Here is a 15197-nt window from a genome sequence, read left to right on the forward strand (position 1 = left end):
TCCCAATCCTGACCCCTCTTCCATCCTTCTGTATGCCATCCTAAATCCACCGCCTGCAAACTTTCCAAACTTCCTCTTATGCCTGTTAGTGCTCTCATCAGTATCCTCATTTCTTACATTTTCCTTTTATCTGTTCTCGCCTTAGACCACTGAACCACCAAGGATCATTTCATTGCTTTCCTCCCTCTGCTCCAGGCCTATTTCCATGTAAAGGCATGAGGATGGGGGCTGTGCTGTCCCTAACACAGTTCCCAAACTAGAGCACCCTGCTTACTTAACTGAACACAAGGGCCCAGGCCACACCTTTCAGTAGGAAACAGTGGCTTTCAGACTGTCCCAGAAAACCTTAAAGATACTTCAGGGGGTTCATAACTGATTCAAATCTTTAAAACTTCTGCAGGAAAAGGAAACTCATTTTTGTGCACGTATATATGCCTGGAGGAAGGCTGCAGCGCTGCGCTATGGGCTGAGTTCATGCACACTGCATACAATGAAAGTACGTCAGCCAAGCAAGGCTGAGGTATCTCTCTGCTCATGTTCATTACTCGTGCAGAAAGGTTTCATGTGTTTCACTGTGATGTCATTAATTTTCCTGTCATTATAATCAAGCTTCTGGACCTATTTTTAAGTATCTGAAATCGCCAGGTCAGCTGTTACAAACCTGTCACCACTTGCATATACAAATCCAGCAGAATTTCCTCCAAACCAACAAAAATACAGAAATAAACAGGATTTTAAAGTTATTTTTTAACCCAAATTTTGTATTAATCAAAACTTCATTGTTCTTTATAAAAAAATTGTTATAATCTACATAAGAAATTAAATACCCAATTTTATATCAACTTAATCTATTGAGCTTAAGCAAAAATTTTAATTGGGGGTAAAAGCTATGCTTCAAAACATTTAAAAGCCACTGTCCTGGGCTTCCCTGGTGGCGCAGTGGTTGAGAGTTCGCCTGCCGATGCAGCGGATGCGGGTTCGTGCCCCGGTCCGGGAAGATCCCACATGCCGCAGAGCGGCTGGGCCCGTGAGCCATGGCCGCTGAGCCTGCGCGTCCGGAGCCTGTGCTCCGCAACGGGAGAGGCCACAACAGTGAGAGGCCCGCGTACCGCAAAACAAAACAAAAAAAGCCACTGTCCTAAGGAAGAAAGATTTAGGATGAAGTGGCCTTAACCAGGAAAGGGAGTTTGGAGATAAACAATCCAGCAGAGGGCTCTGTGTAAAAATGTTTATTTGTACTAATGCTTAGTATACAGGAACTAAAGAAAGAAAGAAAAAAAAATACACCTCAACTCCAAAGTGACAGTGAATTAGGGCCTTCCCACAGCCAAGGGGAAGGACACTCCAGGGTGTCCTGGCATGGACTGTCCCCGCCCCACTACTTAATGTGTCACCAGGCAGAAAACTGAAGAATCAGGGTGCGAAGACCTTACCAGCTGCTAGCGAGTGTGCCAGGGAAGAAAGGGATGTCTATGTGGCTTCCCCACCACCCAGGAGCCAGGATACACAGAGCAGGAGGCAGAGGCTCCCAATTCAGTTAAGGGCAGGAGCTGAATGCCCAGGTCCAGGAAGAACTAAAAGGGGATTTCGGAGGTAGGCTTTTTCATCGAGTTAAAAAACAGGCACATTGTCCAACATCTCCCTGTGGCCCCCAAGCTGCTGGCCTGGCCCCCTAATGCTTCCCCTCTCCCCACAAAACCAAAGGGAATGAGGAGGGGAGGCAGAAGACAGGAAATAACAAGGGTGGGGAATGCTTCAGTCACTAGAGACCAGGGCCTGTGACAGTGAGCCAGGCAAGCACAAGGAACAATCAGGTGAAGCTGCTCCTCCCCCTGGGGTGGAGTGGTGGGAATGGGATAGAGCCAGGAGGGTGACCAAGAGCATCCTGGCTCAGGCAAAGGATCCTGGGTAGCAGGAACAGAGAGCCGCAGAGAGCCACTCTGGGGGAAGGAGGCTGTGAGGCTAAGCAGCACAGAGGGCACCGGAAGCTTCTTGCAAGCTTGCTCAGTTCTCACTCCCAGCTGCTCTGGCAGAGGCCCCAGCCTGGCTCACCTCCAGGGGAAGGGAAAACCCTGGGGACCAGAGTGGAGGCAGAGCTGAGAGAAGTGAGCTGCTCTCCCACTCTTTCTCGGAGGACACGGTTTGAACGCTGTGAATACCAGGGCCGGGGCCCAAGGCAGACAGAGTGAATGCACTTCATGGAGAACAGTGAGAAGCTGGGCCCACAGGTATGCCTTGGGGCAGTGTGATGCTCCGTTCTCCCTGAGGGCCTGGGGCCAGAGGCGGTCAGAGCTGCCACCTCAGCTTGCTGCTGCCAAAGGCAGGTTGGCACGACCTCCCCGAGGTTCTCTGGACTTGAGAAAGAGATTAGGAAGGGAAGATGGGTATGAAACACAGGAGAGAAACAGCCCTAGATGTATGGGGGATCGGGGGTGGCCACATCAAGAGGAGTTCTGATTCTGGTAGATGGAAGCTTTCTCCTTCAGCAGGTCCAGACACAAGTGGCAGCTCCAACTTCCTGCAGAGAAGCATAACGGGGTTAGGAGGGGCCCCGCACAATCCTCATCTGCTGTTCTTCTACTCCCCATACCTCACCTCCAGTAGCAGGATTGGCTACAGGCAGGATGGGAGATGTTCTGCAGTAGCAAAGTTTCACAGTTATCCTGAGCAGGGAGGAACTCTAGGTCTTCAAATATCATGAAAAATAATTCTCAATGGAGATATAAGAAATAATCGCCTAGAGGCCTATTTCAGAATATAGATGCCCAGGCCCTCTTGGCCTATTAAATCAGAATCACTAAAGGGGACCTGGGTAGATATAACTTTTTTAAAGCTTTAAAAAGCTTTAAACTTGTGATTACAGAAGAACCACACTTCATTCTCATGGCCCCAAAGGTTAGAATAAAGATCATGAATAGAGGCTCTAGAGAAACCAATATTGATTCCACATAAGACAGCTTTCTGTGAAGACCACGGAAAGACGAGAAGGGCTCCCCACCATCACTAGGTGCCTGAGAGAGGCTGAGGACCCAATCAGAGGAAAGGGGGCCAACTATGATGACCCAACTTGTTGTGACCCAAGTCTGGTTTCATAGAAAAACAGGAAATAATGTCCCTTATGAGAAAAATAACTAGCTCATACCTTGTTTATTAATATTTGCTATGGTTGGATTCTTCTATGCTTTTTTTTTTTGAGAAAGAAAATTAGCCCTTTATGCCTTGAAGTTATAAGCATAATTGTACATATGTGTATTCGAACATTATTCTGGGGGAAAGAATCCACAGCTTTTATCAGCTCTTCAGAGATATGAGACTCTCAAAAAGGTAAGATCCTTTCTGACCCAAAGGTAAACACGCAGCAGTTGATGAGCTTTCCTGTAAGTAGCCGGAGAGCGCTAACTACTTGAGGCTTTGTGAGCCGCATACAGTCTCAGCCATATCTTTTTTTTAAAAAAAACTCTCTTTAAAAATGTAAAAGTCATTTTTAGCTTGTGAGCTATATACACTAGCTGCAGCTATGTTTGGCCAGAGGGTCACAGTTTGCAAACCCCTGACCTAGAGCCTAGACCATCTGATGGCTCTACGGGGCCCCCCCGCGAGCTGCCTGCAACCCTCCACTACCTCAGTGTCTGACAGCACGTCATTAGGAAAGCCTTTCTACAGTTAATGTAGAATTGTGCCTGTGAACTGGTATTTTATGGTTAAAAACCCCCAAAACACACTACTTCTCCTCAAACATGGCATGACAGATGAAACTTATAAACGCGGGATGACAGATGAAAAAGCCGAGTGCTCCCCTGCAGCTGCGGCAGGACCTCAGACTTTGTTAGTGGCCTCCTTCTCTAGGGGGTGACAGCAGTCTGACCTACACTACGAGTCAGCCCACATGACAGTGAGCTACCTTCTCTTGCCTGTAATGCTGGCCCACGTCCTTTGTCACAGTAACAGCTACTAGGCATTTGTGTCCTCCTGAGTAAGCTTCTGAATTTCTATAAAGGAGGGGCCTCGGCACAGACACCTGGCTGGAAGAGGACTTGCAGCGAGGCAGCCACTTTTTGGTGTCACCACTGGTTTTGTCGAAGACCTTCCATAAACCTGAAGCATCGTTAAGCACTGCTGGAGGGCCAGAGTGACCCACTCAGGCTCCAGGTTCAACTCCCTCCCCCACACTGGCAGAAACAAACGCTCACATCTGTCGAGAATGGAGTGCTAAAACTAGTCTCGCGTCAGACAAGCTACGAACTGAGTTTCTTAGACTTGTTGGAGGAAAACAAATCTCTCCTTCTGGTAATTATTCTCTGCTCAGCATCTCTTTTCTCTCAGGCTGTCGATTTTCTGTGTTTGTAAATGTTATCTGGTGATAATGTACAAACATTAAAGCCTCAAAGTTGCAATGCTAGGAAAGCACTCTGAACTGAGTGAAGGCAATGTGCCTACTCCCTAATCTGAAAGAATGTATCACTGATACGAGAACTCACTTAACCGTACAGGCGATTTTCCAAGTTACTAATAAAATACTTGTCCTGAGTAAGAGATCAGGGAAACCTACCTTCAGGAGGCTCAGACATAGACGGGGTGAGACAATACATGTGGTAGCCACGATCGCAGTCATCACAGAAGAGAAGCTGGTCCTAGAGAAGGCAAGATGGAAGAGGAAGGGGGGAGGTGAATGACTAATGGGCCTCAGTTGGGCTGCTGAGGACAGGTAGGAAGGAGGGCTTCTGCAGACACGACTGCTAATTCCAGGAGGGGCAGGATAGATGGCAGTAAGAACAGACATGGGACCCTCTGGACAGAAAATCACTGCTGTCCACTTCCACCCAGACAGAGTCACTACTGTCATCCCACCTGGACGCCACCAGCCGCCTAACGGATCTCATGGCCTCCACATTGTTCCCTCCCAATCTGTCCTCCACAGAGTAGCCAGAGTTACCTTTTTAAGACGTAAGACAAACCACATCACTCCTGATTAGACTCTCAGAGCTGATGGCACCCGCCTTCCAGCCTCATCTTTTACCTGCTCTCCCACTGCAGGAGGGCTCCAGCCGGCCACAGGGGCCTCAATCCACCCAGTGTGTCCACCTTTAGACCTTTTTGCTGGCTACTCTTTCCTGGGAATACTCTCTCCCCAAATCTTGAACTGTTTCCTTTGTATCACCCAAACCTCAACACCAACACCACCTCCTCAGAAAAGGCGTCTCTATCTGAATCAGTTATCTAGTTACTCTCTGCCACATTACTGCTTTCACTTTCTTCATGGAAGAGCATAAAAACGTCACCCACTTCCTTGCTTATTGCTTGTTCCCGCAAGAACGTAAACCCCACGAAAGCAGGGACCTTGTTTGCCTTTAGCGTGCTTATTGCCTAAAACAGTGTCTGACACCAAGTCGGTACTCAGTGAACACCTGCCCAACAAATCAAAGTTCCCACGGGTGGAAAGTACAGTAGAAGCTGAGCAGAAGCGTGCTGGGGGCGGGGGTGGGATGGGACGGGACAACACACTCACATCGTTCTCGGAGGTGCCACAGATGTTGCAGCACTTGCACTCGATGCACTGCCAGCGGTAGGTCTTCACGGCTGCCATCATCACGGGGGTGAACTGGAGGCAGGACGGATGCCCTGTGGGGGGAGCGAGTGAAACAGGCAGCCGGAGGTCAGGGAGAAGCGAGGTGACCTGGGTGACTGTGACAGCCGCTGGATGCTGGCAAGCCACGAGCCCCTCGGGGACTGGGTGCCGGCTAGGGCTGCCCTGGCCCTGGGTTGGAGGTACCTGAGCGGCCACAGTCAGAACAGGACACCAGCTCCTCGGGCTGTCCTGTCTTCTTGTTGATCTTGGAGTCCCCCAGGCAGAAGTCACAGTAGTTGTTGGGCAGGGCCAATCCATCGGGACCCTTCTTGGCTACAGGGAGAAAGGGAAGAACTTTCATGATACCCATGTGGGCCTCTGGGTCTCTCAACATCCCTGCAGGGAGGGCTTTTCATAACCAGGCCGACGCCTGTTTGCCCTGCCTCTGACAGCAGCTTACATTTCTGCTCCTCGGACCTCTGGGAGACCGGGGTGGGTGGCTGCGAGTCTTCCTTGTCCTCGCCCTCCTCCTCAGCCAGGTGGGAGTGGGCGTAGTGGTAACTGAGGCCTGGTCGGTTCTTGTAACGTTTTCCACAAACTAAGCGCAGAGAAGATTGCAGAGAAAGGTGTCAGGATCCCAGAGTGCCACATCCCTGCCCCTCTAAGCTGTGGGCTCCACCTGAGGCAGAGGTAATCACCCCCATCAGCTCTGCTCAGGGACAGGCCTTTAGTGACAGCCGCCTCCCCGTGGCCAGGAACATCAGGCCTGGGGCTCTCCAGCTTCCATGGCTCTTCTCCCTACTAAACTCCAGCCCACGGCCACCTCTACTCCTCCACGTAGGCTGTCTGGGAGGCTGAGCCCTTGCCCCATCACCGCCTGCCCTGGGAATAGTCTGGGGAGCTCCAGGTCAGGAGGGAGAGGAAATTTCTATAGTCTTGCAATATGGCAGGAAGGAAGAAAGGTAGCAGAGACTCCAAACTTTTTTACCTCTCAGTAAATGAAGGAGGCTTACGCTACTCCATATATAACATAGCCCATCTCTGCCCAAATAAAGGAGCTAGGGGGTGGATCTCTTGGGGATAACCTACCAACTGAGTCTGCTGGGGTAGCTGTCTCCCAAAGAAACTCAAAGACACTCCCACATCAGTGCCCTGCCCGACCCCCCACCCCCCAACCAGCAAGGGAAGCAGATCCCCACGAGGCATCTCGCAGTTCTGAGCAGTGATACCAAGAAGAGCAGGGGGCAGCAGGAAAGGAACAGGGAAGGGATGGGAGGAGGGGGTGGCGGGATGGTGGGGAACGTTAGCGGACCACTGTGTCTGTTCTGGGGAAGGGGGAGCAGAGGGATCTGTTTGTAACGGGTTCCTGAATGCTTCTGAAGCCACCCCATGCAGTGGGCCCGAGCAGCCCTAGGAGCAACTCTGTGGGAGACAAGCAGTGGTAAAGGCAGCTTCCAGGACCGTGAGGGGCGGAGCACACAGAAGGCCCATTGCTCCTGTCCCCATGCCATTCCAGAGACTTTACGACTAGCATCACAGATGATAGGCAGGAACAAGGGAGGAGGGAAAAAGGGATAGGAAAACCAAAAGTCTGAAAAGTTGAGAGAGCTACCTCTCTGGGGCGCTTTCGAGGTATGCTTTTGTTTGAAACTATCTGAAAGACAGAAAGAAAAGTCATGAGAAGAAGGCCTTGATACACTTGAGACAGGTGCGGCAGCAGCAGGAAAGCGGAGCAAACGAGAGAGAAACCCCAGCGGTGATGGTGCTCCCAGGGTGGAGGGACAGAAGTGGGCAAGAGAGAGAAAAGGGGGAGAGAGCACAGACATTGAAAAAGTCAGTGTCGGACTCCTGGGGCCCTGACTTGACTGGGGCCAGCAGACCTGGATGCCACCTATTTGAGGCCAACCCTGCCTGCTGTGTGTGCCCCTCACGGGTACCCCCACCCCGAGGACGGCAATCTCCCCCAGAGCATGCAGGGCTCACCCACCGTGTAGCGGAGGCCAGGGCCTCTCAGGGATCTCAGAGGGAACCAGGCAGCAGGCAGGACAAGAGTCCAGGCTTGTTTTACCACTTTGAACAAGGACACAACCTCCCCTCCTCTCATCTCCTGAGGAGCTGGGTCCAAGGCAAGGACTACCCACCCACTCGTGAGGCACTCACTGTCACAGGCATAGGGTTTATCTCGATCCTCCAGGATGGAAGCGTCCAGCTTCTTACGGGCACTGCCCACACCTTTACCCTGTGAAGAAGAGCAAAAAAAAGCCCTTAATAAAGGGTCTAGGCCTGAGGAGTTAGACTCTCCCGGAAGCTGGCTGCTCATCTCACTCAAGAGGGAAAATGGCAACAACGAGCAATAAAACAGTGGGACTCTGCAGGCTACCTGAGCCCCCAGGCTGCAGGCAGCACTCGGCCCCTCACCTTGGACTTCCCCTTGCCCCGACGCTTGGGAGTGTCTTCTTCATAGTCCTCATCATCGAGGTCATCCAGGAAGTCATCCGGTTCTAGGATCCGCTGAGTGGACAGAAGATTAGGATGGGCAGAAATAAGGAACATCCAAAAGCTCCCCCATGATGGGACTGGCCGAGGCCGCCCAGAACCTCCTCTGTGACCTGGCCCCTCTGCTCCAGCCTCACTCCTCACTGCTGTTCTTTCAGTGCTTTGGGCTCTCCTTCCTCTGCGCCTCTCTTCATGTTGCTCCCCTAGCCTGGAATGCCTTTCCCATCAACTCCAAGTGGCTAAATCAAACCCCATGTTTTCATAAAACTTTCCCTGATACCCCAAGTAGCTGTGGCCTCTCCTGCCTCCGATCTGCCACCTTAGGTGCGTGTTAGTGGTGGTTCCCTTCCGACACCTCACTTCCCAGATTTAAATTAGAGCCTTCCTGCTTACTTGGGTGGCCTGGTGGGAAGTTTTTTTTTTTTTTTCACTGATCTGCTGCAGTCTCCCTATATGTGAAATGGGCAACAATACCTATTTCATAAGGTTGTAGAGACTGGAGAAGATGATGGAAAAGCACTTAGCACAGTGCCTGGCATATTTTTAGCTCTTATTATTTTTATGTACAGTTTTATCTTCCTTGTTGGCAGAGACCAGGTCTGCATCCCCCATGTAACCCCAGGCACCAAAAAACTTTGGTGGCAACAGAAGATGAATGAGAGTCTGTAGTTAGAAGGAAAGGAGCAGGAAAGACTGGAAGGTAACAATGAAGTTCTCATTACGGAATGGAGCAGGAACAGAAGTCCAGGTGGCTGCCTCCAGCCCCACAGCTTCTACTTCTATTCTGATTACTGGGTGGCCTCTGATGAAGAGGAGACTGATTTCCATCAAAGTTCCCTTAACCACAGTGTTAATCTTGTACCTTCCGTGCTCGACTGTTCGTCACAGGAAACTCGCCCAGGCTGTCATCATCAACTCGGGGATCCGGGGCGCCTCGCTTCTCCAGCGGGTCGGTGCGCAACAGAGCCTCTAAACTACTGCCGTCCTGAGAGATCAGCCCCTCCTTCTTCAGGGTCTGGTCTGTGTCTGCAGGCAAGGCCAGGAGGAGGCGAGGCTCAGAAGGGCGGAAAGCAGACCTCTCCGGGTGTATACATTGCTAGATCAGCCACTAGCCAGTCACTGTCTTCTGGTCTCTGGCTGCCCAGGAACCAAGACACCGTGGTTCACTTGGCACCATAACTTATCTGTTTACCTGTCTCTTCTATTCGACTGAGTTCTTTACAGAAGGAATCACATCTCATTCATTTTAGCGTCTTTAGGATCTAGCATTGGGCCTGGTACGTAACAGGTGATTGGCAGGCCTCCTACTACACAGCAGGCTACGCCCCTGCTCAGGGAGGAGTGTGCTTTACCTGGTTTAATAGTTGGGAAAGAAAGTCTTGGATCCTCAGGAGGGTGGGCTCGCCGCTTTTTCCGCCAGCGCCGGGCAGGGTAGGAGTACAGCTGCCCAGAGGCCAATCCTGTGGAAGGGAAAAAGAGAGAGAAGTCAAGACCTAACCCTAGAAAATAATACCAAACACTTTCTGCATGAGTAGGCCCTGACTGAGTTCTAGAGCAAGGGAGGAATATGGACAGTGAGGGCCTGGGGACGGGGTGCGGATAAGAAAAACAGATGTAAGCTCAGAGGCCTTGGCTAACACATAGCTCTCCAGGAGCCCAACAAGAGCTTCAGCAGTGCAGCCTGCAGAAAACAAAGATGCTTCATCCTCCCTGGGCTTCTAATCATGGGAAGACTATAGTCATCCACGGGTGGAAAGCAGTAAGGAAAACCCTTTCAGCTGCTCATCACCTAAGATGAGGACGCTTCTTCCTCCTTGTGCTCCTGAGTGGACCCTCACCTGGACCCCGGTGTCGCTTTTCCATCCAGATATAACAGTTGCTCTGTGCTACTCCGGTCTGTGAGTCCAAGAAAGGCAGGCGCACACTGCGCTCAGCACAGAGGCGGGCGTTGTAATTGTGGCACTGCTCCATTGCATCTTTGTAATACTGCTCCCCAAGGCTGCAGGAAAGACAAAGATCAGGTGTGTGTGCGCGTGTGTGTGTGTGTGTGCGCACGTGTGTGTGTGCGTGTGTGCGTGTGTGTGTGGGGCTGGTGCTGAGCTATCCCTTTCACTTGCCATCTGCTTCTCTAGAAGGCTCAAGGGACTTGGAGAGTGTCACTCTGCTTTCATTTGCTACCATTTCTGCCTCACGGGACACCAAGCCCCTTTACTAAGTCATTATGAGGAAAGGTACTTTACAAATAAATTACCGTCAGGAACACAGGATTTCATCATGTGTCTAAGCGGACCTTAGTCTAACCCACAAAGAGGGGAAGAAAATAATGTTCATTCTGTGCCTCTCAAGAGTATAACCCTGTGCTAGCCAAGATGCTATTTCTCTTAACCCTCAGGATTCTGAGAAGCAGAGGTCAGCTCCTTTTTACAAATGAGAAAAGAATTCAAAAAGATCTGGGAGACTTATGGAACTATATTTAGCAAACTCTATACTAACTCTATCTATACAAACTATCTATACAATGAAATTCTACTTAGCCATAAAAAAAAAAAAGGAAACTCTTCGTGTACTAACATTAAACAATCTCCAAGACAACTAGAAAAAAAAAGGTACAGGGCTGAGCAGTGTTATAGGATGCCACCATTTATGTAGCCAATTGGTGGAAAAGAAACTGTAGGCCTCCAAGGAGAAAAACCAGGTGACTAGGGGACTTTCTCCTATGTGCCATTTTATATCTTCTTAACTTTAAACTAGGTGTTTAGCCAACTAATTCTATATACTAATTTTACAATAAATGGAAAACATCAGAAAATACTTGGACACTCTCGAAGCCTACTTTCTACTGAGTACCATTACACTGATATAAAACCTGTTTGCTCAAAGGCCTATCCTAGGACATTCTCCATTCTCACACCATCAAATTTTTTAGGAAAGAAACTTCTTGGACTCAAAAGATTCAATTTGAAATCTGATTTTTTAAAGTGCTTTAAAAAGCTGCAAAACTGCACAGTGCCAGGAGTTATCTGGTTCTAAGAAGCATGTATGGGCTTCCCTGGTAGTGCAGTGGTTAAGAATCCACCGGCCAATGCAGGGGACACGGGTTTGATCCCTGGTCCGGGAAGATCCCACATGCCACAGAGCAACTAAGCCTGTGCGCCACAACTACCAAGCCTGCGCTCTAGAGCCCGCGAGCCACAACTACTGAAGCCCGTGCACCTAGAGCCTGTGCTCTGCAACAAGAGAAGCCACCGCAATGAGAAGCCCGCACACTGCAACAAAGAGTAGCCCCGGCTCACCACAACTAGAGAAAGCCCACGCACAGCAACGAAGATCCAATGCAGCCAAAAATAAAAGTAAATAAATTAAGAAGCATGTATATAGAACCAATCTTGTTCTCATGCTTCAGGGTTTAACAAGTACTTTAGTATGGGAACTTTAACTATATTCACATTTATATATCCAATCAATCTCAAAATAAACAAAATGAGGGCAGAGATGATTTCTTTCCCACAATATCCTCAGTACCCACGATGGTGTCTGAAGCATCTTGACTAAGGATTAAAAAGACCTGGCTTGGCTGCAAGTCACCACATAAATGTGGACATTTAATCAACCTACATGGACCTCAGGTTCCTATGCTATTGATTGGTGAGGCTGAACTAGATAAGCTCTGACATATTCTACAAGAGGGAGACTCCTAGCAAAAGAAGCTGAACCGAGGTCTTCTGTTGTTTATGTCCATAACTCAAGCTACAGCAACAAACCCTTCTCTGGAATCTGAGGGGGGCTTTTACTGGGCAGCCACAATAGACCACTTAGGCACAGCTTAGCACATTCCCAGCAGCTGAAAAAGACACACACTGCACACACATCTTGTGACACCACAAGACAGCCTGGCTTGATTCAACACGCTGTACTGACTGTAATTTGAGGTAGGCATGAATCCTGTATTGGACAGTAGAGCGAAGGGAACAGGTTCATATTTGCTCGCCTTTAGGAGGCAGCCATGTCCTCACTAAACAGAGGAAAACTGGATAAACAAGGCTGAGTGCAGCAGCTCCTTTGTTTCCACTGATGAGAATTGACACTGACACTGTAAGTCAAATGGAAGGAAGGGCTAGACAGGCTGAGAGCTGCAAAGTCAGAAGAAGGAAGCTGGAAACAGGTGGGGGGGATGGATGAGAGATGTTCTATCAGAGCTCTTGAGAGTTAAGTGGGATTTCGGAAGGTGGGGCAAACTGTCTCGTGAGTAAGAGAGCTGAGAATGAAACACCAGTTGGAGGAAGAGAGGATCTGACGAGCAAGAGAGAATGAGAGAGATCTCTTAAGAATCTAAGGGTCCTATTTCAAGAAATTTCAAGGTAACATCATTCTCCAGATCTCGTTACCTAACTCAGAGGATTTCAAAACCAGTCAGCAAACATAGCTATTTTACACCATTATTTTGCCCTAGTAAGACCCCTTAAAGATCGTTTCAATTCTGACACCACGTTTGGGAGGGACATAAAATTTATAAACAGGGAAATTCTTCTCCCAGAACAAAATGCAAGTCAGAAAAGATGAGCTAGTAGTCCTGACCTCGATGTATAACCTCAGCTGTCAGAAGACTAGGCACACCATGGTCAAGAGAAGCGCCAGAAAAGCACCTCTTTCCAGGATGAGAATATGGTACAGGAAGCCGGCAAGTCCCTTCTTAAAGGGCAAGTTCTGTAGGGAAATGTATTCACTGTGGTCCACAGCTCTCTACAGCTAGAACTGAGGAGGAGAAAGTTGGTTTCTCATTACTGGTATTCAGGAACCAGTGGCTGGTGACCCTCACGATCTCTACAGTTCTTTAAAGAGAAATAAGTCATGCTCTACTTAAATGGCCAAACCCTCATTTCTAACATCACACAAAAGGGCTGCTACCCCTATTTCCCCGATGAAAGTCTTCCAACATAAAGAATCTCACTACGTATAACGCTTAAACCTAGGCTAGTCTGACATTCCCCCAGTACAGTAAGGTTTCCAAAGTAGAAGCTTAGATTCTTTTTCGAGAAGCATGAAACCTGTGTAAAACCTCCCCTTACGATGGGACAGGGGGAGTCAACAAAGAGAAAGGGAGGGAAACAAAGAAAGAACATCTGAGTCAGGAAGGATAACTATATAAGGATCAACAGCATCATTCCTAAATTGAGGGAAATGTCAGCTTGAAGAGAGAGCTGGGGAAACTGGAGTGGGCAGATCAGAGAGGAAGATAATAGCGTTGGGAGGAGGGGTGGCTGAAAGAGGCAGCAGGATGGAGCTGAAAGCAAGTTAAAAAAAAACAACAACAACCCACAAGAGGAGAAGGAGAAGGCACTTAGCTTAATGGAAGTGGGAAAGCATTCTCAAAGAAAAGGCTCCAGGCAGGGGGAGGGAGAGAAGCAAATGTACCCTTAAAAAGGCTCTTGGGAAGAGTGGGGCTCAGCCCACCACAAAGACAGATGAGAAGCTGTGAGTCCTTTAGAAGAGTTCCCAAACCTTTACCTTGTCATTCAGTCAAAATCCAAAACTAGACACCCAGACAGCTCTCAATTTTCCTACCTCTGCAGCCAGCCAAACTTACCCATCAAAGGAGCTTGCTGTATTCGCCCACGGGGGGCATGAACCCATTGCAAAATTCATTCAGATTCTTCTGCAGGGAGGAGGCTGGGTTACATCAAGTCCCAAGGCATCTTTAACTCACAGCTAACAGGCCATTCTCCATTTACCCAACAACCATTAACTTTAACCTTGCTCGAAATCTGCCTAGCCCAAGAGTACTGCACAGCGAAGACGGACGGCCTAGATGCCCCTCTGGGCGGCAGGGCGGCCTGGACCGCGTCCGTCCAATGCCCGCTTTTGGATGGCTGGGATTGGGCGGCGCAAAGGCCCTATTCCCTGAAGTTCTTTCCCTCTGTATCTGCTCCTCAACAAATTCTTCCCAAGAATATTTTTGGTCTCGGGTACCTGATACTCAAGGACCACCCGCCGCCCCCTCCGCCACCCGGAACATCACGGGGCTGTTTAGAATAAAACAGCCCAGAGTGCTTAACAGCGCCAGGGCTGCCGAGCCCGCTCCTCCAGGGCCGGTTGCGTGCAGCCGATGAGAAGGGGTCGGCGGCCGGGCCACTCCCGGGTCCGCCCTCTGCCCGGCTCCCCCGGACTGAGACGTCTCGGGAGCGAACCCGGGACCGTCTCTCGTACGCAACAAGGGCGCCATACTCTGGAAACCCTCAGCATGAAGGCAGCGCCCAGACCGCATAGCCCCACAGGGAGGCTGCCCGTTAGGGGCTCCTGTGGGCCACCCTCAGGGCCTCCACAAGTTTCCAAAGAAGCGCAACGTCTTCTCTGGAGTCTCCTGTTGCCCTCCCCAGTAGGAGTCGCAACAATGCCTTCCCGGGCACGTCCTTCTCTCCGCCTCGTCCCTTCCCATACCGCCCCCTGCTCCCAGGCCCCTTACAAGACCTCCCGGCCTAGGAGAGATCGAAACGACCACTCACAGCTTCACTACATTTTCCACCACAGCCGCCATCTTCCCGGCTCCTCTCCCTCAGGCCTAGAGGCCCGGAGCCCGCAGCGCGCAGGCGCTGGGGCCGCACGGGGAACCAGTTTCCTCGTCCTTCTGCGCAGGCGCCGCCCGGGCGCGCGCGCCCGAGAGCGAGCGACGGAGTACGAGATACTTGCAGGTTCTCCTGGGCCATGGAGACGAGGGACGAATGCGCAGGCGCGACGGAGACGGGCGCGCGTCCCGAGACTCCGGCTCCAGTTCTCCCTATTCCATCTGGTGGAGTGGGAGGAGAGAGAGAGGGTCTGGGCCCGTCCAAAAATGAGAAGGTGAGAGGTTGGTGAGAACTGGCAGGCCCAGAGGTGGCCTAGATAGAGTTCCTGCGTCCTGCTACCTCGCCGACCTTTCTTTAACCTCATGGTTAACCCTTTACCCTTACTTACAGGCCTGGGGGTGGTGGGTACTCGAAGGTAAGAGGAGTGAACAGTCCACTTGGGCTGCCAAACATGTGCCCATTTTAGGGAGGGCGAAGTTAACTCCCAGAACCTGGCAGATCTTTGACCTGAATATTGGGGGTCTGACAGAAGTTCCCCTACCTTCCTGCCACCATATCAAGCCACCAACTTAATT

At 50.3% G+C, this 15197-nt stretch overlaps 1 protein-coding gene across 5 annotated transcripts; it reads right to left on the minus strand.

Annotated features, from left to right (window-relative positions):
- Nucleotides 1-1214: 1214 nt before the first annotated feature.
- Nucleotides 1215-14682, minus strand: DPF2 (double PHD fingers 2). Of its 5 annotated transcripts, XM_060158681.1 has the most exons (13): nt 14563-14682; nt 13647-13715; nt 9901-10061; nt 9415-9522; nt 8925-9088; nt 7985-8077; nt 7727-7805; nt 7179-7220; nt 6027-6164; nt 5771-5899; nt 5507-5619; nt 4550-4631; nt 1215-2518 (listed from the first exon to the last, which is right to left on the minus strand). In XM_060158681.1, the coding sequence occupies exons 2-13, from the start codon at nt 13703-13705 to the stop codon at nt 2442-2444; spliced, it is 1245 nt and encodes a 414-aa protein (XP_060014664.1). In that variant the 5' UTR covers nt 13706-13715; nt 14563-14682; the 3' UTR covers nt 1215-2441. The 5 variants fall into 5 exon arrangements, with proteins under 5 accessions (XP_060014664.1, XP_060014667.1, XP_060014666.1 ...); XM_060158684.1 differs by lacking the exon at nt 7179-7220; XM_060158683.1 differs by lacking the exon at nt 13647-13715 and having other exon boundaries at nt 14563-14676.
- Between the last annotated feature and the right edge of the window lie 515 nt (nt 14683-15197).

This window comes from Lagenorhynchus albirostris, chromosome 9 (genome assembly GCF_949774975.1).
Source record: "Lagenorhynchus albirostris chromosome 9, mLagAlb1.1, whole genome shotgun sequence".
Lineage (NCBI taxonomy): Eukaryota > Metazoa > Chordata > Mammalia > Artiodactyla > Delphinidae > Lagenorhynchus > Lagenorhynchus albirostris.

Bases quoted from the DNA above. Each gene is read 5' to 3' on its own strand.
- DPF2 (XM_060158681.1), bottom strand. From the start codon at position 13,705: ATGAATTTTGCAATGGGTTCATGCCCCCCGTGGGCGAATACAGCAAGC. The intron at 5,900-6,026 runs GTAAGCTGCTGT...TTCTCCCTGTAG, and splicing joins GAGGTCCGAGGAGCAGAAAT to CCAAGAAGGGTCCCGATGGA. The intron at 4,632-5,506 runs GTGAGTGTGTTG...TGCCTTCTCTAG, and splicing joins GTGGCACCTCCGAGAACGAT to GACCAGCTTCTCTTCTGTGA.